We start from the raw sequence: 23,528 nt of genomic DNA on the forward strand, positions 1-23,528 counted from the left end.
GAAATTCCATTGGAATTTGCAGCCTGAGTTGTGTAAGACTCAAATGGTGTGGGCACCATTAACTAAATTCAGAGCAACAAACAATCTGCTGGAGGAAGTCAGTGGGTTGAGCAGCATCTGTGGGAGAAAGGAATTGTTGACATTTCGGGTCGAAACCCTGCATCAGGACCCAGAGGTTCCAGCATCTGTAGTCTCTTGTGTCTGCATTAATTAAACTCAGTTCAACATGTGAGAAGTTCTTTTTAAAAAAAATGTATTACTGAGGTTCATTTAATAATTTATTGTGTTTTTAACCGAAGATAGTGTAGGTATTACATAGAGTTTTAAAGACAGAAACAGGCCATTTATCTCAATTGATCTCTGCCAATGTTTACGATCCGGAAACTTTCTCTCATGTCTGTAATCTAATTTCCATCCGTCCTCCAAAACTTCCCCATAATGTTCTTATCTATCTTCCTATTAATATATTGGTGCTGTTTTTCTCAGCTACCGCATGTAGTAGTTGGTTATGCTTTCTAATCATCTCCAGGAAGGATGTTCTTCGTAATATCATGTGGTTGAGCTTGCAGTGCTCCTACCTTTGAGTCAAGGAAGTGCCAGGTTTGAGTGTCTCTAGAAAAACTTGAGCACAAAAATCAAAGCTGACCCTCTACTGTAACACTGAGGGGGTGTTATTGAAGGTGCTGCCTTTTTGTTAAACTGAGTCCCCATTTTCACTTTCATAAATGTAAAAGCTTCTATTGCGTTATATGGGAGAAAAACAGTGAAGTTAACCCTGGTGTACTGGCTAATAGTTATCCCTCACCCAAGTTTATTAAGAAAAAAGATTGTTTGTTCATTATCACAGTGTTGGTTATGATACCTTGCTGTGTGCTGATCAACTGCCACGTTATCAACATTGAAATAATTACTGCACTTCAGCTGTAAGTCGCTTTGGTGCATGATTGGAAAAGGACCATATTAATGTAAGTCTTCTAGATTCAGTGGATTGTCTTATATTTATGTGCCCGGGTTGTGGACTGCTCAAACCCTTGAAACTCTTGTGGTCCTCTGTTAGGTCACCTTGTCAGTCATTTTCTGTGGAAGAGTGCCCCAGTCTGTTCACTTCTTCCTGATCATCGAAACTTCTTAGCTCTGGCATTGTCCTTGTAAAACATTGGCCTTGAACAGTAGACAGCTGAATGTTCAACATGCAAAAATCTTAATGAATGAAGGACTTGTCTAAATAAAAGAAAGCTGGGGGCAATTCACATTGGTTTCTTACCAGTACCTGTGCCCAATTTGAACAGTAATGAGTTTGTGGTAGTGGTGATTATTTTGTTTTATTTGTCTACTATCTTTAAGCTGCAGGGTCATCAGAGTACATTCTATTTGATAAAAAGACAGCAGGAATGGCTTTGTCAATGCATTTGAGCCATGTATGCACAACCTATGCCACTAAACGCCCTTAATCTGTTGTCTATCTGCAGTCCGTGAAAAATTGATGTCCGTCGTATTTTAAAAAATCCATCATACTTAAGGTGTCAGACATGCAAAGTGCCCATCAAATTTGCACCTGATCATCTCAAGTGACTGTTGTATTAGGTGCTGATTCATTTCAAGATAGATTGGAAAAGCTAAGCCTCTCAAACAGCGTCCCCAAACAAATCTCTGCTTTTTTCTTCAAGACTGCCAATCAAAAACCAACAATCAAGTTACTTGGAAAATTTTTTTCAAACCTTTAGGTGGCAATTTCCTTAAGAAAATAAAAGAAATCTGAGTTTTGCATTACACTGAATCCACTTGGAGCATAGGTTTATTTCAATATTCACTCCAGCTACCTACCTAGTCCAGAAGATGATGTAATGATGGTCTTTTTCAATGGTAAAGTTGTTATGTCTGACTGCAAACATAAGCTAATGTTTTATATGAAAATACACCTTGTAATGCTGAATTACTATTAAACATTTTTATAACAAAAAATAAATTTACACAGTAACTTGCACTATACTATGAACAGTTCTAGTCTTTATTACATAGACATGAGAGAAGTTGGGGAAAAGAATTAGTGGGCTGAAAGACAGCAGGGATACTGTTACATAGGGATGCTGGAGCGTCCTCTTGATGGAGATTTTCACAATAATGCAAGTGTTTGATCTGGTAAATATTTATATAAGTGCTGGGGAATTCAGCAGCTCTGATGCTGGGGTCCGTGTGGAAACGAGTGGTGGAGGGAACTGTCAGATCTGGTGCTCAGAATCTGTCAGCAATATAAGTTCTTCCATATTTAAGCAACTCAACAAGGAGTTTCTAGGCTCACTGTAGTGTAAATGACTGTTGGCATTAGCTGTTAATGTTAACCGTATATCTGTCTGCTGCTTTGCATCACTGAATTGATGTCTTGTTTAGATGGCAATGGGAATACTCAAGCAAACTCTTGTCTTAAACTACTGATGAGTATTGCTACAGGAGGTGATGTACTTTTCTTCATTTTCTTTGTTTCTCCTCTCTCTTTTCTCTCCTGAATGTTCTGGCTGATATTAATGTATGGTCTAACAATGGGCAGAATGTCTCTGGTGCTCCACACTTGGGCCATTCTTCCTGTTTAGGAAAGGATATTACGTGGCTGTCCTGTCCCGATCTTGCATCCACAAGGACGCACTTTCCAACATTGGCCACTACAGATGAACCATAGCATAGGTTGAGGATTCAACCTTGAGTGTATCTCCTGTATACATATCCATAATTCTATAGGTAGATCAGCCATTAAAGCAGTGAGATGAATTTGCATAATTTTAACCTTATTCAAATATCGTATTATGATGTAGATATATTTATTGTTGTAAGTAGTTTGTTGTATGTACAATGAAATGTTGGGCTGATTTTACAAGAACTCACTGGCATCTAATGCTTGTGATTTGTAGGATGATTAGATTGGTTAATAATATACCAGAGGTGGTGGCACAGTACTCAATGCTGCTTCCTCACAGCTCCAGGGATCTGGATTCAATCCTCACCTTGGCTGCTGTCCATGTGGAGTTTGCACATTCTCCCCATGACCATGTAGGTTTCTGCTGGGTGCTTCAGTTTCTTATCACATCTTAAGGACATGCTGGCAGGTTAATTGGCCACTGTAAATGACCACTTAGTGTCAAAAGAACCAAGAGGGAATTGACGGGCATGTGATAGGGAATAAGTTGAAGGGCTACAGGGAGAAAGGGAATGGGACTGATGGGATTGCTCAGATGGGAACTGGTATGGACCCAATGGGCTGAATGTTGTCCTCCTGTGCAGTAATAAGTAAGTTGGCCAGGTTTCCACTCGATGAGCTTCTGCATAGACAGGAAGGATTAGTTAGGATCTCTCAATTATTTGTGATCTCATTCAGCAGCAGTTTGATCTGATCGGTGTGAAAATATTCTTTGTCAAATTTTAAAACTTGAACATCAGAGAGCTTTAACTGTTGAGTGCTGCCATCAGAGAATTTGACTATTTTCAATAGCCCACATTGAACAGAAGTTAGGAAGGAGCCATCCATAAACATAAGAATGAATTTGCTTACAGTGCTTTATGATGATTTGGAGATTGTTATTGAAATTGATGTGGAAATGTTACAGAATATTATAGTGACAGTCATGAATGTCCTGCCGGTTTCCCAAAAACTCACTCATATGTACGTGCTGTACATAAGTCAGGCATTCCTAACCTGGGGAGGGCACACATAAGAGTACGTGTACACCCCTGATAACTAGCTATATCTGAGGAGTTATTGGAATTATTTTAACAAAACTGTACAACAATTCATGTTTTTATTTAAATATATTGCCAGGCAGCACCATTCCTAACTTGTGTACTGTTCAGTTTACAAACAGTTTTCATAACTTGGGGACAGCCTGTAATTGTAAAAATCTCGACTTTTTTTATATGTATTGTATAAGTATAGCATTTGCAGGTTCAGCCTGGAATAAGGATAAGTTTCGAAGCCCTGCAGGGAAATGGACAGAGATTCATGGCTGGAGACCTGAGATTTAATAATATAATTTCCCAGCTTACAATAGGAGAAAAAAATTTGGAAACTTACCTAGCATCTGATGTATTTTCGGTAGAAATACTTGAACCATACTGAGCTAAAGCAGGAAATAAAAGTGATTGTTTGTTGTTCTTTTTCAGAAGGCAAAGTTGAAGTGACGAAAGAAGGAGTTAAGCTCTGCACCATGGGACCAGGCAAGGTGTTTGGTGAGCTGGCCATTCTGTACAACTGCACCAGGACTGCCACAGTGAAAAGTAAGCTTCTCTTCAATGTAACTTGTGTTACAATATGATCATTATACAATTGTGTAGCTTTGTTCATTTTTTGCTCTGTGACCCAGGAAAACCAAGTGATGTGTGCTCAGGTGTAAATCTAATGTAATTTTCCTCATATCACTAAAATTGAATAGGTCCTGTTTTACATGGAAAATGCATTTTATAGTTTACTTTGTTGGATCTGATTTACATAATTTGTAATTTTGATTAATTCACTTTCTGATACTTGTTTGGGAGGAGAGGTGGTCAAATTCCCCTTCTTTAAGTTCAGATAATAGCTTGCTTAAGGTGTGAGTTAAAACAATTATTTAAAGCAATAAACAAGTACAAGTGATCTCTGTGTTATGGAGGGTGGGGGTTGTGTTCCTAGCAAACAGTCCATATTGTGATTTTCCATAATGCAAAGCTGGGTCATCCGTGCAATAATCAAGAAACACGAGTGTTAAGAAAAATAAATTGTGTGTTTATTTATTTACTTTTTTCACATAGGTACCCTGAGAGTGAATTTTGTTCTGTATCTCAAATTTTTGGGTAGTGATTTGTGAAATCCGTAAGGGCGAACTTCCATTGCCTGATCGGCCATGACCTGGGGTTGTCTGTAATATCATAACAGCATTCCTAATAAGGTATTCCTTCAAATAGATCTCCATCACAGTACAGTCTTAATCGAAAACCCTTTTATTTTTGCTGTAAAATTTACAGGTTTTGATTAATACATGGAAGGCCATCATCTGTTTGCACCATGATTGGAAAAGAAAAATTTTTTTTGCAGGATTAAGGATGAATTATTTAAGCACTTTTAATGCACACATACAGATACAGACAGACACAAGCAAACGTTTACATTCCTGTCACTTCTTTTGTACACTATAATTTTGTTGTCACCTTACCACCTTATTTATGCTTACAAATGATGCAGTCTGGTCAATATCCATGTCTACTATTAAGTGTGGATTGTTAATGTACTCTAAAAGGACACAGCTAAGAGACTGGGCTCTTGTAAAGAGGTGAGTTAATTTACGTGGCCTAGTTCTCATTATCAACAACTTCTCCTTCAAAGGAGAACTCATTATTGTAATAAACTGTAATCTTTCTGCAGTGAGGATTGTATGATGGAATGACCTTATTCTTATTGGAGAGAGAGAGAAATGAAAATTTGCCAGTATGAAGGAAGTCCTGTTGTTCTCTGTTTGAAGAATACCTCAGTAGGTGAAGTCATACTAGCTGGACTTCATAGTCCTCTCGTAACACATATAGTAAGCACTGGTCAATTACAAAAACAGCGAACTATTTACCTCTCATTGCATTCTCCTAAATGCTTCTGCGTGACAATGTACCTCTGGATAGCTCTTCTGCCCATTTGTACCTGCTACTCCATCAGATATACCTTCCTCTACTTGCTTCCTTCCACCCATCCCTACACACCACATCACTTGGAGCACCCATTTCTGAGTTGTAGAGGTAAAGCAAATGATATTACTTTTTTGGTTAGGGCTATCATCTTCACCCTGCCTGTTGTGCAAGTTGAAGATCTTTAAAAATACAGAACAAAAAGGGTTCAGGTGGAGTTGGAAGGGTACATATACATTACTTCTATTTTTGTAAGCATTCCCGCCAACTAACTTGTGAGTACTTCATCCAAAAATAGTTCTCATCACCTAGTAGGATACTCATTCTCTTTGCTCATTGCTACAATTAATGATTTAAGCTTAAACACTTAATCAGCTTGATCAAACACTTGATCAATTGGCCAGGCATATTTCATTTGATGTCTTGTTTATATAATTAGCTGATATTGAAAGGAACAGACACACAGAGGCACATAGGGACAGGATTAGGCAATACAGAACAAATTCAAGACATTTGTGCACCCTTCATGTTTTGCTCCTTCTGTTATTTGTACTGCCAACTTAAGATTGAACAGATTTATGCAAAGCTGGAGCAACATTCAGTTTCTCAACCCTAATAGTAAAGCATGCTTCACACTCATAACTTGCCACATCCAGCAGAAATTAGTCTGCATTTCTATTTTGCCACCACTGAATAAGGAGTGGAAATGAGGTGTAGGGTTGGAGAAAAGTTGGACTGAATGTTCAATAATCACTCAGCCTGTATTTTGCTGCCTGCATCGAAATGTCTGCAGAAGTTTGCAGATTTCTTACCTGTTTTCTAAAAAAAAATAAATTGGATTGTAGTCCTTGACCTTTTCTGTTTTGCTGTTATGTGAAGTGCAGTGTAGCATGTGACATTCTGTGTGTATGTGTGGGTGTGAGTCCAGTGTGTGTGCATGTGTGCAGTCACCAATTCAGTCAGTTTTCTCAAGGTTGACCTGCAGTACCATAAGCAGCTCCAGCTGTGAATGTTATAAACTCTGCCTGGAGAGATTAGCATTTGATCCAGTGGATGTGCAGGGTTGGCAAGCTATACACAGGAGCCAATGGATACACACGACCTGCAATAATGCTTCCTTCCCTATTGCTCAAGGTGGCAACCCAAGCTGATATTAATCAGTGCGGTCATTTATAACTGCCCATACTGACAGCTCACTATAATCTCTAATGTTACAAAACAGAAAAATTAAAAACAGAATAACACTTTGATTTTTGCCGATACAATGCCTGTGTCATTGCAAAGCATAACTTGTGAAGTCTCATTCAGATTCAGATCAGGAGCTACATTTATTTTGCCATTAAATTTCTCAAAGGCAATAGCAAACACTGAGTGAACCTTCCACTGAATGCTATTACACATTCCATTTCCTTTGAAACTTGTCAGCACAAAGGTAAAGCATTTAAATCCATTGTCTAAGAAAGAAAACCATTTTAAGTTATCTTTATTAGTCACATGTATTTCACTGTGTGTTTCGATGTACATCTTTTGCATAGAGTGTTCTGGGGGCAGCCCGCAAGTGTCACCATGCTTCTGGCGCCAATATAGCATGCCCACAACTTCCTAACCTGTATGTCTTTGGAATGTGGGAGGAAACCCATGCAGACACGGGGAGAACGTAAAAACTCCTTACAGACAGTGGCCGGAATTGAACCTGGGTCACTGGTGCTGTAATAGCGTTACGCTAACCACAAACACTCATCTTGAAGTAACTATTTTAGCCTTTACAGGAGGTTCAGAATACTTACATTTAAACTTTTTGGAGTTTGTACTATTTTCCAAGTCAAGTGCAAATGCAAATACCCTTGCATTAATTTTAGCACAGACCAATGGAGTTGTTATATTGCACCATTTGTTTTAAGTATAGAAATGTTTTCGCAGTACAGATTTGCACAATGTACTCTTAATTTATTGAATCAACAATTCACTTTGAATGAAGACGTTTAGATTATTAATATGAGCAAGAAAGAAGGAACAGGACTATCATCTATCCTGATGTCAGGATTTCCCAATGCAGTTCACATCCCAAGATGTTCCTGCGAAGAGTAATCATTCCAACCTTTGTCTTCTTCGTAGACAGTCCCTTGGGATGGTGGATGATTTTCTTAAAATCTGGTTTTGTGGGTTCTGGGGTGGCTAATAAGACCAACATGGAAACCACAGACTCTTCCATAGATGGGGCAGGAGGTGGCTAACAGGAAGTTTAGGAGATGGTGTGCTCCTTCCACCACTTAAGCAGAGCTTCATGGACTTAAGTTTCTCAATACCAGCTTAAATGCTCCTTCTCCATTTTGAGGCATTGTAGGTCAAAGATTCCCAGGTGTCAGTGAGGATGTTGCACTTCCCGAGGAACATCTTTGAATCTTTTTCTCTGCCCACTCTGTAATGTTTTTCCATGACAGAGCTTGGAATGGAGTGTCTATTTTGGGCAGGCTTGTGAACATGTTTATTATTTCCAAAAACATATCGGGTCATTTACACCAAACTCCAATCAGTGTTAGGCAAATTATAATATTATAAAGGAACATAGCAACAGATTCACCAATTGGATGCTCATGGCAAAGGCTGCCCCTAAGTGTTGGTTCAGAACTCATGATCTTTCATCCATTCAATCAAATGGAAGGAAAATCAGGCATAACTGGCTCGTGGCTTCCTGACCCAGACTATTTCTGAGTGCTTCTTTTAGTTATGAGTTACCAGACCAACAAGTTTGCTTTTATTGAGGTAAAAACAAAGGCTCAGATTTTACTGGGAAAAAGAAAGCAAGTTTGCTTTTATTGAGGTAAAAACAAAGGCTCAGATCTTACTGGGAAAAAGAAAGCAAGTCCACAATGCATACTGTTATTCATGTTGAAATTACCAGCAAGTACAATCAAAGAAAGAGTTGTCTGTGAAACGTATATCTTCACCTCTTGCTGGCCAACTTATACCACACTGCTACAAAAATAGAGAATGTCAGAAGTTCTTAGAAGGTCAGGTAGCATCACTGGAGAGTGAAACAGAATTAGCATTTCAGGTCAATAATTCCTTTTCAGAACTGGAAAAGTGAGAAAACCAGCATGTTTTTGAGTTGCAATGAAGGGGACAGGTAGAGATATAAGGCGAATGTCTGAGGTTGGGGAAAGACCAAGTTTGTCCAGGTAACAAATACTTTTGATGTCAGCGTTAGAGAAAAAAAGAGCATGTTGGTACTATTGGATGTGGAGCACAACAGCTATTGCAAATATGAGAATATAGAACAGTACATCACAGGAACAGACCCTTCGGCCCATTACGTCTTACGCTGAACATGTTGCCAAATTAGATTAATCCCTTCTGTTTGCATATGATCCATATCCCTCATTCCTTGTATTTTCCTGTGCTTACCTAAAAGCTGCTTGAATGCCACTATCGCGTCTGCTTCCACTACCACCCCTGGCAATGCGATCCGGGCACCTACCGCTCTCTGTGTAAAATGACTTGCCCTACACATCTCCTTTAAACTTTCCCCCCTCTCACCTTAAAGCTTTACCTTCTTGTATTTGACATTTCCACCTCGGGAAAAAGATGCTGACTATTAACCCCATCTGCACCTCTCATAATTTTATAAAGTTCTGTCAGGTCTCCCCTCAGCCTCTGATGTTCAAGGGAAAACAATTCAAATTTGTCCAACCTCTCCTTATTGCTAATACCCTTTAATCCAGGCAGCATCCTGGAAAACCTCTTTTGAATCCTCTTCTTCCTGTATTGGGGCGACTGGAACAGCAGGCAATATTCCAAGTGTGTCCTAACCATAGTTTTATACAACTGCATCATGACTTCCTGACTCTTAAGCTCTATGCCCTAAGTGATGGAGTGAAATGTGCAATGAAAAACTTACTTACAGCAGCATCACAGGCACATAGTATCATAAAAGCAGCATTCACAAGAAAAACGTAAATTAAACATAAATTATACACAATTTTTACAAGAAAGAACACAATTAGAAAAAAAAACAAAGTCCATTTTAGTGCAAAGTATCAAAGTGGTCATACTGTTGCTAAACTGTAGTGATTAGGGTTGTGCCTGTTTGTTCAAGAAATGAATGGTGGAAGGGAAGTAGCTGTTCTTGAATCTGGTGGTATGGGACTTCTGGCTTCTATACCTCCTGCCTGATAATAGCTGCAAGAAGATAGCATGGCTCAGATGGTGAAGGATCTTTGATGATAGATGTTTCCTTCTTGAGGCAGTGCCTCCTGTGGATACTACCGATGGTGGGGAGGGATGTGCCTATGATGTATTGGGCTGAGTCGACTGCTCTCTGTAGCTTCTTGCATTCCTGCGCATGCAAATTGCCGTACCAGACCATGATGCAACCAGTCAGGATACTTTCAACTGTACGTCTGTAGAAGTTTGTTAGAGTATTTGGTAACATCTGAACCTTATTAACCTCCTAAGAAAGTAAAGATGCTGGCGTGCCTTCCTTGTGTTATCCGCTATGTTAACCCTCAGGAACTTAAAGCTGCTGACTCTCTCCACCGCCAGTTCCCCAATGTAGACTGGTGCACGTTCGCCTTCCTTCCCCTTCCTGAGGTAAAAAATCAGCTCTTTAGTTTTACTGATGTTGAGCGAGAGGTTGTTGTTGCAGCACCACTCAACCAGGTGTCCTATCTCGCTGCTGTATGCTGACTCATCACCACCTGTGATTTGTCCAACATATATATATGTGCCTGTGTTGATGGTCAGCGAAGAGCAGATGTCATTACCAATACTCTCAGATTGAGGTCTGCCGATGAGGACAAAGAGTCAGAGAGAGATGGAGCACAGAAGCAGGCCCTTCAGCCCACTATGTCCATGGTGACCATCAACCACCCTTACACTGATCTTACATTAATCCCACTTTTTAAAAATCCTCACTACATTCTCATCAACCTTCGACTACTCTCTTATACTCAAGGGGCATTTTACAGTGACCGATTAACCAACCAATTTGCATATCTTTGGAATGTGGGAAGAAACTGGAGCACCCGAAGGAAACACACACATGGTTGGGAGGGAGAACATTCAAGCTCCATGCAGACAACACCTGAGGTGAAGATCGAACCCGGGGGTCTGCGCTGTGAGGCAGCAGCTCTAACAGCTGCACCACTGTGCCGCCGCTGCATTCATATCAAACCGAAAACTATAATTACCTCTTTTGCCAATCTCTATCTTGCTGTCACTTTCACATGGTCCATTTGTGACTCTACCCATCCCTTTCTTAATTTTCCTATCTCCTTCACAATGGATGGGCTGGTCACCAATATGCATTTCGAATGCACAGACACCACAGCTATCTTGAGTGCACCTCCTCCCACCCTGTGTCCCACCATTCCATTTTCCCAGTTTCTCTGTCTTGTACCTGCTCTGATGATGAGACTTTTAACACCAGTACATTTAAGATGTCTTCTTTTTCTTTTAACTTCGAGCTTCCCCTCTATCTATTTGACAGGTCTCCTGTCTACATCTCTATTTCCAGCGCTTTTGGTCTCATCTCATCTCCCAGTTAGAACAAGGTTGGGTTCCCCTTGTTCTCATCCTCCACTCTACCAAGCTCCAATGGATTATCCTCAGAAATTTCCATAGCCTCGAATGTGCTTCTACCACAAGACACACCCTTCCCTTCCCTTCCCTTTTGGCATTCTGAAAGGATCATTCTCTCTGAAACTCACCGGCTCACTTTTCCATCATGTCCAACCATGACTCTTATCATGTCACTTGCCCATACAATAATGCGTAGTGCAACATCAACCTTTCTATCTCTTCCCTCTCCACCATTCAGGAATCCAAACAGAGATTCATGAGCACATCTTCTAATTTTTTGTATTACATTCAGTGCTAGCAATGGAGATGCCAGATGCAGATTGGGTGATCACCTTACAGAACACCTCCATTCAGTCTACAAGGTCCAGTTGCCTGGCACCTTAGTTCTCCATCCCACTCCCATTCTGCTCTCCCTGTCTTTGACCTCTTATACTGTTTCAACAAAGTCAGATATCAGCTTGAAGAACAGCAATTCCTCTTCCTTATAGTCATATTACAGTCATCTGTACTCAATATTGAATTCAGCAATTTCAGGTATCTGAACTGGTCAGCTCTGGTGTAAGGTCATCCACCTGTAACATTTACTCAGTTTTACTCTCTCTACAGATGCCGCCTGATATGATGAGTTCCCTTGTTACATAGTTCCAGCCTTTGTGTGCTCTGCATCTGATAACATGTATTTGCTACCTGGATAATCTTGCTCTCCACCCTATCCCAGAGATTCCCTTTATTCTCTCCACTCCTCTCCCTTTCTGCAACTTAAAGCATACTTGCTTTCTCATTTTGCTACCTGGTTCTGTTCCTCTCTCCACAGATGCTGCCTCACCTGCTGAGTATTGTGGCATTTTCTATTTTTGTTTCAGAGTTTCAGCATCTGCCGGTGTTTTTTTTAACTTCAGTAACACCACTCTACTGTTTGCTTTGCATGAATCTTCACTTTAGTCCTTTTGTTATTATAAAGAACTTGATAGATTTGCAAGTAAAAAGTCAAATGATATTCGCTGAATAAAGTCAGAAGTCCCACTAAAGGGCCCAAGTACTCTTTAACAACTTAGTAATTCTTAACTAAATTTCAAACAACCCCTCCACCACAGAGAGGGTACAATTTAAACCATGTGGTTCTCATTTCTATATGTAGTAACTTGTTCTAAAAGTTTTAAAATGTAAAATAAAACTAATTTTTGTTCTCCTGTGTCTTCTCTATTCTCTTTCTTTATCCAATGTTTGTTTCGTTTTGTTTCCCTTTAATTAATTTTGTTTCTCTGCCATCTATTGTACCATTTCAGTCTTTAATTCTCAATGGTTATGGTGAAGTCCTGCTTTTCCTGTTATTTGATTGGGCCCCAGATTATATCTCCGCCATGCTATAATCGCCCAACTGCTTAGAATGAAGTATTCTTTGTATTGAAGGTCTAACTATAAGCCATGCCTCAGATTCTCAGCTCTAGCTTAGAGCAATTGTTTTGGATTTAGAAGTTGTCTGTGATCTAGTTAGAATATTGTCCTACCTATTGTCATAAAATGTAACCAATTCAGAAACTGATGGAGGAAGGACAATCTGCATTGGCAAGTATTGCAATTGTCAACTAATAACTGATTACAAGTTGAAGAATGCTGTGGAATAATTTCAAAAGTCTTTGGCAGCAGTACAAAGCCTTGCAGGTAAGGCATATGGGTCATGGAATCAGCCATTTCCAAACTATGGCATGCTGCATTCTCTGTCATGAAGGACAGAATGTCACAGGCAAATTAAATATGTATTTTAGTAGTTACATTCTGAATTATACAACATTGGACAAAGCTGCACTTGGCATGTGGCTGTTCCCTGCAAAGTGATCACATGCCTGCTCAGTGCACCTGGCCTACTTTGGTCTAATTCATCAAACAAGGTTGGTTGGGTCAGTGACAGCTTTTTGGCAGTGGTCATTTATCTATGTCTGTAGTGAGTAACTTGCATAATTTCTATTCATATTTTGTAGTTGAACAGTCCTGTTGCTCAGTGAGACTTTTCCCAGTGAGGCAGTTGCTGCTGCTTTTCAAGTTGCAGTTCTGAAAATCCATGGGTGGAAGCAATGCAGCTGTCGTGATTCTCCAGTTCAACCCAAATGTAGATATGAACAGAAAGTGACAGCCCAGGGAGGGCTCTTCATGAAGAGAGAAATGTGGTCCTGCGTCTTAGTACTTGTTATCCATTGAGAATCCTTTTCCTTTAAATATGAAACAGCCCTTCTGACAGGATGATTTGAAGGGCCAGATTGTTGGGAGAACTGGGCATCTGAAACTCCAGAACTGAGTGCAGATATCCTAAGACTCATGCCAAGTTATTCTGGTCTTTGGAGTCCAATCAAAGTGATTATCACAGCTTCTGTATGCTGTACAACTTCATTATGAAGTAGAGAGCGAGCATGCAAAAGGTATGGATAAGGTATGTGGAGTTACACTCCTAGAGGAAGTGAGGGGAAGATTTGGAGGGAGTTAGTAACCATTAGTATACATTAAGGTGGATAACTCCCCAAGGCATGACCGAATGCATCTTTGGACTTTGTGGGAGACTAGAGAAGAAATTGTGGAGGTCCTTACAGAGATATTTGCTGGAGGGAACTCTGAGGGACAGGATCTACCAGCATTTGGATAGACAGAGTCTGATCAGGAGGAGTCAGCATGGCTTTGTGCATGGAAAGTCATGCTTGACAAATCTTTTAGAGTTTTTTGAAGAGGAACCAAAAAGACAGATGAGGGTAGGGCAGTGGATGTTTTCTATTTGGACTTTAGCAAGGCCTTCGACAAGGTTCTGCATGGTAGGCTGGTCTGGAAGTTAGGTCCCATGGAATCCAGAGAGAACTAGTCAGGGGTGGATTCAAAATTAGCTCGGAGGTAGGAAGCAGAGGGTGTTGGTTGAAGGTTGTTTCTCGGAATGGAGGCTGGTGACTAGTGGTGTGCTGCAGGGGTCGGTGTTGGGACCCCTGTTGTTCGTTATTTATATAAATGATTTGGATGTGAATACACAAGGCTTGATCATTATATTTGCGGATGACACAAAATTAGCAGGTGTTGTTGATATTGAAGAAGGTTATCGTAGATTACAGGGGGATCTTGATCAGTTAGGGAAGTGGGTCGTGGAGTCGGGGATGGATTTCAATACAGGTAAGTGTGAGGTGATGCATTTTGAAGAGTCATACCAGCATAGGACTTGCACTATGAATGGTAGGGCATTAGGAGTGTAATGGAACAGAGGGACCTAGGAGTACAAGTGCATAGTTTGTTGAAAGCAACATCACAGGTAGACAGGGTGGTGAAAAAAGTGTTTAGCATGCTGGCCTTCATCAGTCAGGGCATTGAGTATAGGAGTTGGGACATTGTGTTGCAGTTGTATAAGTTGTTGGTGAGGCCGCACTAGTAATGTGTACAGTTTTGGTCACCTTGTTATAGGAAAGATGTGGTTAGACTGGAAAGAGTGCAGAGGGGATTTACGAGGATGTTGCCAGGACTAGAGTTATAGGGAGAGGTTGGCTAGGCTAGGTCTTTATTCATTGGAGCATAGGAGAATGAGGCTGACCTTATAGAGGTTTATAAAATTATGAGGGGCATAGATAAGGTAGATGGTAACAGTCTTTTCCCCAGGGTAGGGGAGTCCAAATCTAGGGGGCATAGATTTAGCGTGAGAGGGGAAAGATTTGAAAGGGACCCGAGGGGCAACTTTTTCATGCAGAGGGTGGTGAATCTATGGAACGAGGAAGTAGTTGAGGCAGGTACAATAGTATCATTTAAGAAGCACTTGGATAGGTACATGCAGGGTCGGGGCTTCAAGGTACGTGGGCCGAATGCAGAAAATTGGGACTAGCTGGGTGTCCACCATGGTTGGTATGGACTTGTTGGACCGGATGGCCTGCATCTATGCTGTATTCCTCTATGACTCTATTAAATTGATACAGAACTGTGGGATTGAAAATGAGCTGTCATAATGTCCACTTGCTGTCACTCACCGCTGTTTTGTTTCCAAGCCACATCTGATAGGTCAGACTTCTCACTTTTGAAGATGAGGTTTCCTGCCCTCAATCCCACAGGTCCTCTCCATGGACATCCAACTCCTCTACTATGATATCCATTAGCATGTCGGAGAAATGGGGTACCCACTCTGTGCCTGTCCTGACATTCTTTACACAGCTCACCCTAAGTTGATCCACTTCCAACATTTGAGAACTGCCACTTTAATAATTTCAGTGGTGGTAGATAGTACAGGAATGTTCATGCTTTGCACTTCTGAGGTTACTCAAAGTTTTTGAGCGTTATAGTGCTAAATGTATGGGAATCGCAACCCTTACACGCAAAACCACAGATTCACTTTTCGTATCCTGGATGAAACTGGTGTAGGACCACCAGGCAACACTATTTTGGCCTGTGTTTTTGCTCAAAGTACAATTTCTTGGCCCAAGTCTCCCGAGGCACAACATGACACAGTAACAGAGTAATTAAACCACTAGAAATGTTGGATGGTAATCTGACTGTGAATGTCATAGATTTTCAGGAATAAAATATTTCAGTTAATTAACATGTGAAATACATAAAATTGATGAAATGAATAAATGCAAGTTAGTATTGTATTTCCTACCCTGCCCACATGTTGTGTGGAGTCTTCAGATATCAGTGAAGACATGGGTGATCCCATGGCAACATCTCCTTTCTGCTTTCAAAATAGGGCAAAGGGCTAAAGCGGTTTGTAACAAGACAGCATATAAAAGCTTCCCAGCCATATTTTCACCTACGAGAAGTACTTGATTATTGTTAGTGAGTGTAAATGTTCATTTAATTGAAACCACATTAAAAAAAATTATCCATGGCAATTTGTTTTTGTAAAGTCATTTGAATGTTTCATTAATACAAATTAAGGCTTTCATTAATTGAATAGAAGCTGTTTCATTTTATTTGATGCTGAGGAACAATTCATCTTTTCAAAATAGTAAACTGTATTTTGTCGTTGGGTTGCAAGGTTTTGGTAGCATGAAGTGTCAGAATATTTGGTTTAGTGTTTTCATGTAATAATGATAATGGCATTCTCTGTGTTGACTACTTGTGACTTGAAATGATTGACAGAGGCCATTTGCCCATGCTGGTTGAAAAAAAAGTAGCAATTGAAACTATTGCCTCTTTCCAGCTCTTGGTTTGTAGATTAGGATAAATCAAATGCCTCAAACACTCTCACAGGTAGTGAGTTCCAGACACCCACAGCGCTTCGGTTGAAAGAGCTTTTTCTCAACTAATTCCTCCATCTATTGTCTCTGAAGCAATGCCTCTGATTATTGAACTGTCTGCTGCCTTTTGACTATTTCTTGTGCAGGTTTGTATAACTAGCCAATAAAGCTATTCAGCTTCTTATGGCAGTCACTTTGTAGATGTGATAAATTGTCTTCGATTAGGTCTTTCCGCAGATGATGCCTAACCTGCTGAATGTTTCCAGCTCTCTGTGTTTTTGTTCTGAATTTCCAGCATCTGCAATTTAAAAAAAATTACTTTATAGTTCTTGACATTTGACCTGTGAAGCAGGCTTGAGGGGTTGAATGGACGAGTCCTGTTCTTACAATCCTATATTTAACATGAGGCAGATCCTGAGCGTGTCAGTTTACAATCTATGCCATAAAAAAACACATTAAAATATTTGACAGTTGCATAAAGAACCAACATCAACCCATTTCTGACACATCATATATGTCTTTTAAACATTTTTTGCCTCATTAATAATTAGATATTTAGGATGAGATGAAAACTATAAAATCAACACATTTATAATAAAAATCTAAATTTCTAATTTCAGGTAGCTCTTTACACAGTGAAATCTTGTTTACCTAAATTGGGAATTGAATGTGTTATTTTGTGTGTTGCCAGCTCTTGATATTCTGCAAATGATGTGAGCTGTAAGCAGCCATTGAAAGAGTACAATGTTTCTGTTGGTGTAACCATTCTGATGTTGACTGAATATAAATCTAAACTCTGATGTAAGAATGCCATTAGGTTCTTTGATTTTTCTGTAAAAGGAGATAAAAGGCCATTTTAACAGCAGGTACTGAAAGATTACAGCCATTGCCATTTTATCTTCTGTGGGCAAGTTCTAATGACGTGAAATGAATTGATGAAACGTGGTAAATTTATTATATTAATGGTATTAAAAAGGATTTTTTTCTGGAGTTCTTTAAATGGAGCAAGGTAGTAGTGCTCTAGACATTCTAATGATTTAGGGTCTGCTGGAATAGCTCAGCAGCAGAGCATCTCTACTAGCACAGAGCCAATGCTATTGGCTAACTGTTGAAAACTACCATTAGGTCTCAGGTTCAAAGCCTTCGTACAACAAACCAGATGTTGCACATTTTCTAAGCAAACTGGTCTTCCTACTAAGTCCAGCAATAGGGGAGGAAGGGGTTGGGATGAGGGCGACCAACAGTTGTCAGGTGATGGGATAAGATTGGCAGTTGAAGAAAATATTGGATATGGGGGACCAGTGGTGTAGTTTAATGGTGGGGGGGGGGAATGGAGGATGAGGAGTAGGAGACTGAAGGTGTTTATTATTGGAGATTGGAGGATCAGGAATGGGAGACCGGCAATATGCTTTATTGAGTTTTGGCAGAAGGATTCCAGGCATTTTGGAAGGAAATTTGGAAGAATGAAAGGACCAATGGTATCTCTGGACATGGATCAGAAAAGGGATGGAGGGACTGGGACTGGAACACCGGTGGAACATCTTGGGGAGGGTTGAATTGTCAGGTGTTTGTGGGTGTCCTTAGATTGGGATGGGGGGTGGTCACAGATTGGGCAGATTGGAGTTTTTCGAGTTCTGAAGGACATAGATAAGTATTCAATGTACCTTGCAAGTCTGCCAGTTTGGGACTATGTAAATAATATGTTTTTTTTAAGAGGTGTCCAATTATGGGCATCCCAGGACAACATGGTACAAATTCCCCTACAGAAGTACCAATATGTGGGAAAAATGTCATGCCAGGGTTGCAGGGGTGACTCACTTCAGGAAATGCCTGGTCAAAATTTTTGACTGACAAAATGACCCGGAAATTGTCATCATTGAATTTCACTTTGAAGAAAATTGATTCTGAATTGCATAACACTGCAAATATTGAATTTCTAAAAAGATTACCATGAATTCTGCAGGTGTTGTTCAATTTAAGAGAGAACTTCAGTATTCCAAAATGACTGGAGAAAATTATCTCCTCGCTGGTTACGTGATATGTGGCTGAAAGCTGCAATTTGGAAAAATGCTCTATTAGTTGGCTGGTTTGTGTTAAACATAAACCAGATGCCTGAGGGGGAATAACTGAGTCTCAGTGCCCCGGGGGATAAGTAAATTAGGCAGGCATCCTTTTCCTCAGCCACTGACATCTGCAGGAAATGTATGTCTGTCTGAGCAAGGTAGATAAGGAAAAGTTTAGGTTTGCCCTTGGTATCCTTTGCACTGGATTTACCTGCTGAAAACAAGCAGTTAAGGCTCACATAAGACCACCTTATGATATGTTGGATTTGGATGCCAGCACTGAGGCAGCTTGTGCCCATTTGCGAATGTTGATCTTAACCTTGAGTACAGCAGGCAGGGGAGTCAGATGATCTCAAACTCAGTTTGTCTTTATGTCCAAACCACTTGGATCAACGCTGCCATTCTGCACATTTTGAGAACAGTTATCCAATTGGTACCAGCTGAGGAAATTGAGCCTTAACAGACTGAATGAGCCTGAAAGGGCATAGGTTTAAGGGGAGAAGGAAAAGATTTACAGGGGACCTGAGAGGCAACTTTTTCACACAGAGGATGATGGGTATATGGATCGAGCTGCTAGAGGAAGTAGTAGAGGTGGGTACAGTTACAATGTTTAAAAGACATTTGGACAGGTACGTGGATAGAAAAGGTTTACAGGGATGTGGGCCAAACACAGACAAATGGGACAAGCTCAGGTAGGCATCTCAGTCAGTATGAATGAGTTCGGCCAAAGGCCGTGTTTCCATGCTGTGTAATTCTATGACTTTGTGACTCTATGGCTAAAATTAAAAAGCCCAGAAATGAATATTGACAATCTGGGGTCTAACCCTTGATGTTTTCTAGTGGCATTACTCTTATTGCTATTTCGGACACGTTAGTGGACAACACAGTGGTGTAGCTGGTAGAATTGTTGCTTCACAGCTCCAGTGATCCAGGTTCAATCCTGATCTCTGGTTCTGTCTGTGTGGAGTTTGCACATCCTCCCTTTGTATGTATGAGTTTCCTCTGGGTGCTCCAGTTTCCTCCCAGATCCAAAGACATGCGGGTTACTGGTTTAATCAGCCACTGTAAATTGCCCCTAGTATGTAGGAGAATGATAGAATCTGAGGGGAGTTAATGTGAATGTGGGGAAAATAAAATGGGATCAATATAGGATTAGTGTAAATGGGTGGTTGATGGTCAGCATAGACTCAATGAACTGAAGGGCCTGTTTCCATGCTGTATGATTCTATGAGACTGTAATTCTATTTAGAACAATGGAATCAAAAACATCATTTCACTCACCAATAATCCTAATTTCACCACCAGTTCCTGTTCATTGCACTAGTGAACTTGTCACTATTAAGATGTGCCTGATGAAACCTCCCATAACTTCACAAATCAATGGAGCCTTAGAGCAAGATGGGAGAGGCAGTTCCAAAGCTCAGAATTAAAAAAGCCTTCACTGTCCTTGTGTCACTTTTCGTGCGGTGTGCGAGTACATACTGCATGCTGGCATTCCAGTGAGGGAGCTCTTCGGGACAGACATGAATCTGTGGACTCTTTACCTTATGAAGTGATTGCTGGTGATCTCACGGCAGTGTGTTGAAGATGAACAAGTGACTTTGATCTTAATAGCTGGCTATTTAGCTCCCGGCCAACATGATGATAACAAATTACTGAGCCATTTACCACACTGGGTTTGCAGCAGCTTAGTTTCTGCAGAGACTGGACTTCAGTAAGTATTGGAATAATTGTAAAATCTTTAAGTTGTTCTGAACTCATCAAATGCAAGATCTTTACTTTGTTCTTTCAATCATATCAAAGTATAAGGGACTTTGCCAATGTGAGCAGTTATTGTGCAGTGGGATGTGATTGACAGCACTGTGTTGCGTTGACGAGCTTTCATCCTCTTTGGTCAAACTGATTGCCTCCTGTAGTGTTGGTTATATTTTCATTGTTATCAAAGAGAAAGCAGCTGAAAGCTTATCTCAAAAAAGATTCTTTGCAATTGTATACAAAGCAACATCATTCCCAGTAAGTCAGAGACACAAGAGACTGCAGATCCTGTACTCTGGAGCAAAGCACAAACTGCTAGAAGAACTCATCAGGTCAGGCAGCACCTGTGGAGGCAAAGGGATTGTCGACGCTTCAGGTCAAGACCCTGCATCGGAACTGCCCTGTTGTAGGTCTCAACCCAAAGAGTCGGCAGTGCCTTTGCTTCCACAGATGCTGCCTGACCTGCTGAGTTCCTCCAGCAGTTTGCTCTTTATTCCCAGTTAGTAATTCAGTTAACTCCTCTACTCAGATTTACCGATTTATATATAATGTAAAAAAGTGGTTTCAAATCTAAACACAAAGCTATGGACACATTCTCTAAATATCTGGTTTTGATATATTGGTACTCTCTGGACTTAACCTCACCACACAAGGTGGCAGGAGCCTTGAAGTAAAAGTAGATTTAAAGGAGGATGTATTAATGGATAGAGAGAGACTGGAGTGTGACTGTGCAGAGAGTTGACCTTTTTTTGTAGCATCCCAAGAATTCTTAATACTGTGATTACTTAAAGGTATGAAGAGCTGCTCATTCAGAATGGAGAATGTTTTAACTGATACATTTTTGGGATGTGAGGCAGGATGGGGGCAATAGTGGGTGGGTGAGGAGAGATGAAATTGAGAAAAATGAGGCCCTCTCAGCATTATTTGGCTTAGTGGAAAAATCAATGAGACTCTGCACTGATATGGATGGTGCAAACCATTCAGTTTGTGGTGCCAGACCTTTACTTAGATTATTCAGTTAATGAATTTATGAATTTAATGATTTCTTTCCTCCAACCCTTCTGCGTGATGCACAACAGTAACAGGCAAGGAGATGGACAGATCTCTGCCATTGCTACTTGATACCTGGGTATTGTAACACACAGTTGAATTTGACTGCCCAGTCAGCATACTGGGAAGTTTCTTTGTGGAAAATGACAGGCACACTCCTGTACCTTTTATTTCCTTGTGAACTGTGCAAAGAATCAACAGTGAACACTGAACTTTATTCTGATTATATTGACTTGTTGGATCATATTCCATCTTTTGTCCTGTACAGACAGAGATAATGCAGCAAGAGAAAAGTCTTAATATTGGATTTCTAATCCATATACCTAACTGTGGATCTAACTTTTTATCTTGGCCCTTTGTAGTCACAAAGCAGAGAGTATGATGAAAATATAACACTTCTTGTGAAGCATTTTAACGAATATCAAGAATTTTCAGCTTTCATCTCTTTTTCAAAAGGAAGTGCTATCTATCTTTTTTTCGATTGATATCTTTGGAAATTAATACATGTTGGCTGCTGTCAAGTAATAATGAAACCCTTTCATGATTAAGAATCTCTTATTAGTTTTCTTTTTGCTCTTGCGTTTCTTGTTCCATCCTTCTGAAACTTGAGGTTATCCAAAGTGTTTCCACTCATGCCCTAACTTGCAAAATGTATTGTTTGGCATTAGTTCTGTGCTCTCTGCTCGACACGGATTCCCAACAAAATAAAATACCAGGCTAAAAATTCTCACCTTTGTTCCCTTAGTCTCCATTGTCTTGTTCCCCTTTATATTCATATTCTCTTCTAGCTCTGTATTGGAATATTAGCCCTTATTTCAAGGTGGTTGGAGTATAAAAGTACAGAACTCTTAATGTAGCTGCACAAGACTCTAGTGGTCCCACACATAAGAGTTCAGTGAACAATTTTGCACCCTATTTAAGGAAAGATATTATTTTATTGGAGGTGGTTTCGAGACCATTCACTTAGATGATTATGTATGGTATGGGGAGGTAATCCTACAAGGAAAGTTTAAACAAGTTGGAACTCATTGGAGTTTAGAAGAATGAGAGGCAATCGTATTGAAACATAAAAACTTCCTAGGTGGCTACCCAGGGTAAATGCTGGGAAAGTCTCAGAATAAATGGGTGCCCATTTAAGACTGAGATGAGGAATAGTTTCTTCTCTCAGAGGTTTCTAGTGTTTGGAACTCCTTACCAAAGAGAGTTTTGGCCAGGGTCCTCAGGTGTTTTTAAGGCTGACATGGATGGATTTCTTATCAGTAAGGGAATCAAGGATTATAGGGAAATGGCAGGAAAGTGGATGGGAAGTGTTAGATCAGCCATGATCCTATTGAATGGCAGAACAGCCTCAAGGGGATGAATGGCCTACTCCTGTTCCTTTTTTTTTAATGTTCTTATTACCCCTCTTAAGATATCCTGCATTCCTCCATTTCTGGCCTCTTGATCATCCTTGAGCTCAATCCCTCCATTACTGGCAACTACTTTCACCTGCCAAAGCCTTAAAGTCCAGAATTCCTTCTCTAAGACTTAGTGCATCTCTACTCGGTTTCTTCCTTTTGGATATTGCTTAAAACCTACCTCTTTAACCACCCGCTTATCTCCTTACATGCCTTTGGATTAAATAGTATTTGGTAACTCCCCTAAGAATCATGTAAGATATTTTGCTACTTTAAAGGCAGCAGATACAGTAAATGCAAAGTTTTTGCTCATTACTGTGGGAACTTTGATTACAAAGATTGACTGAATATACCTGTAATAATACTGGGGAGCAGATGCAGCGCAGCTTGGCTATATTGATTTATTTAAAAATCAATATATTTACTGGGGAGATTGAACTGGGGTGTTTGGTTCATACTGATTAAAGCAGGTGCTGCCTAAGGTCTCAAACTAACACTAACTGCAATATCTAAATCAAAAAGTTCACAGTAATTCTTTGAAGGAATAAATGTTCTTAAAATGAAAAAAGATAGTAGTTAAAAATAATTTCAGTAGTCCAATCAATGAACATACTTGTGCCTTTATGCAAAATAGATCACTTATTAAAGGAACCGGTGTCGATTATAATAAAACAGGTACTGCAGGTAATAATTTGCATCAGAGTACTAAATGTAGATAAATGAGTGGAGTGACATGAAGAACAGGATTTATAAATAAATATTAAAGTATTGCATTTACTTCGGGCTTTGGTTCGGAGGACTTCGGAGCAGCTAAGTGTTTTCTCTGTTTATCACTTTTATTAGGGTTTTTGGGTGTAAGG

At 40.0% G+C, this 23,528-nt stretch overlaps 1 protein-coding gene across 1 annotated transcript in view; it reads left to right on the plus strand.

The window, feature by feature from the left end:
* Positions 1 to 23,528, plus strand: part of prkg1b (protein kinase cGMP-dependent 1b) — a 556,354-nt gene that overhangs the window by 144,453 nt on the left and 388,373 nt on the right. The window contains exon 3 of the mRNA XM_052027531.1: positions 4,150 to 4,263. Within this exon, the coding sequence (XP_051883491.1) occupies positions 4,150 to 4,263 (114 nt within the window). The remainder of the gene's footprint in view (positions 1 to 4,149; positions 4,264 to 23,528) is intronic.

Source organism: Pristis pectinata, chromosome 12 (genome assembly GCF_009764475.1).
Source record: "Pristis pectinata isolate sPriPec2 chromosome 12, sPriPec2.1.pri, whole genome shotgun sequence".
Lineage (NCBI taxonomy): Eukaryota > Metazoa > Chordata > Chondrichthyes > Rhinopristiformes > Pristidae > Pristis > Pristis pectinata.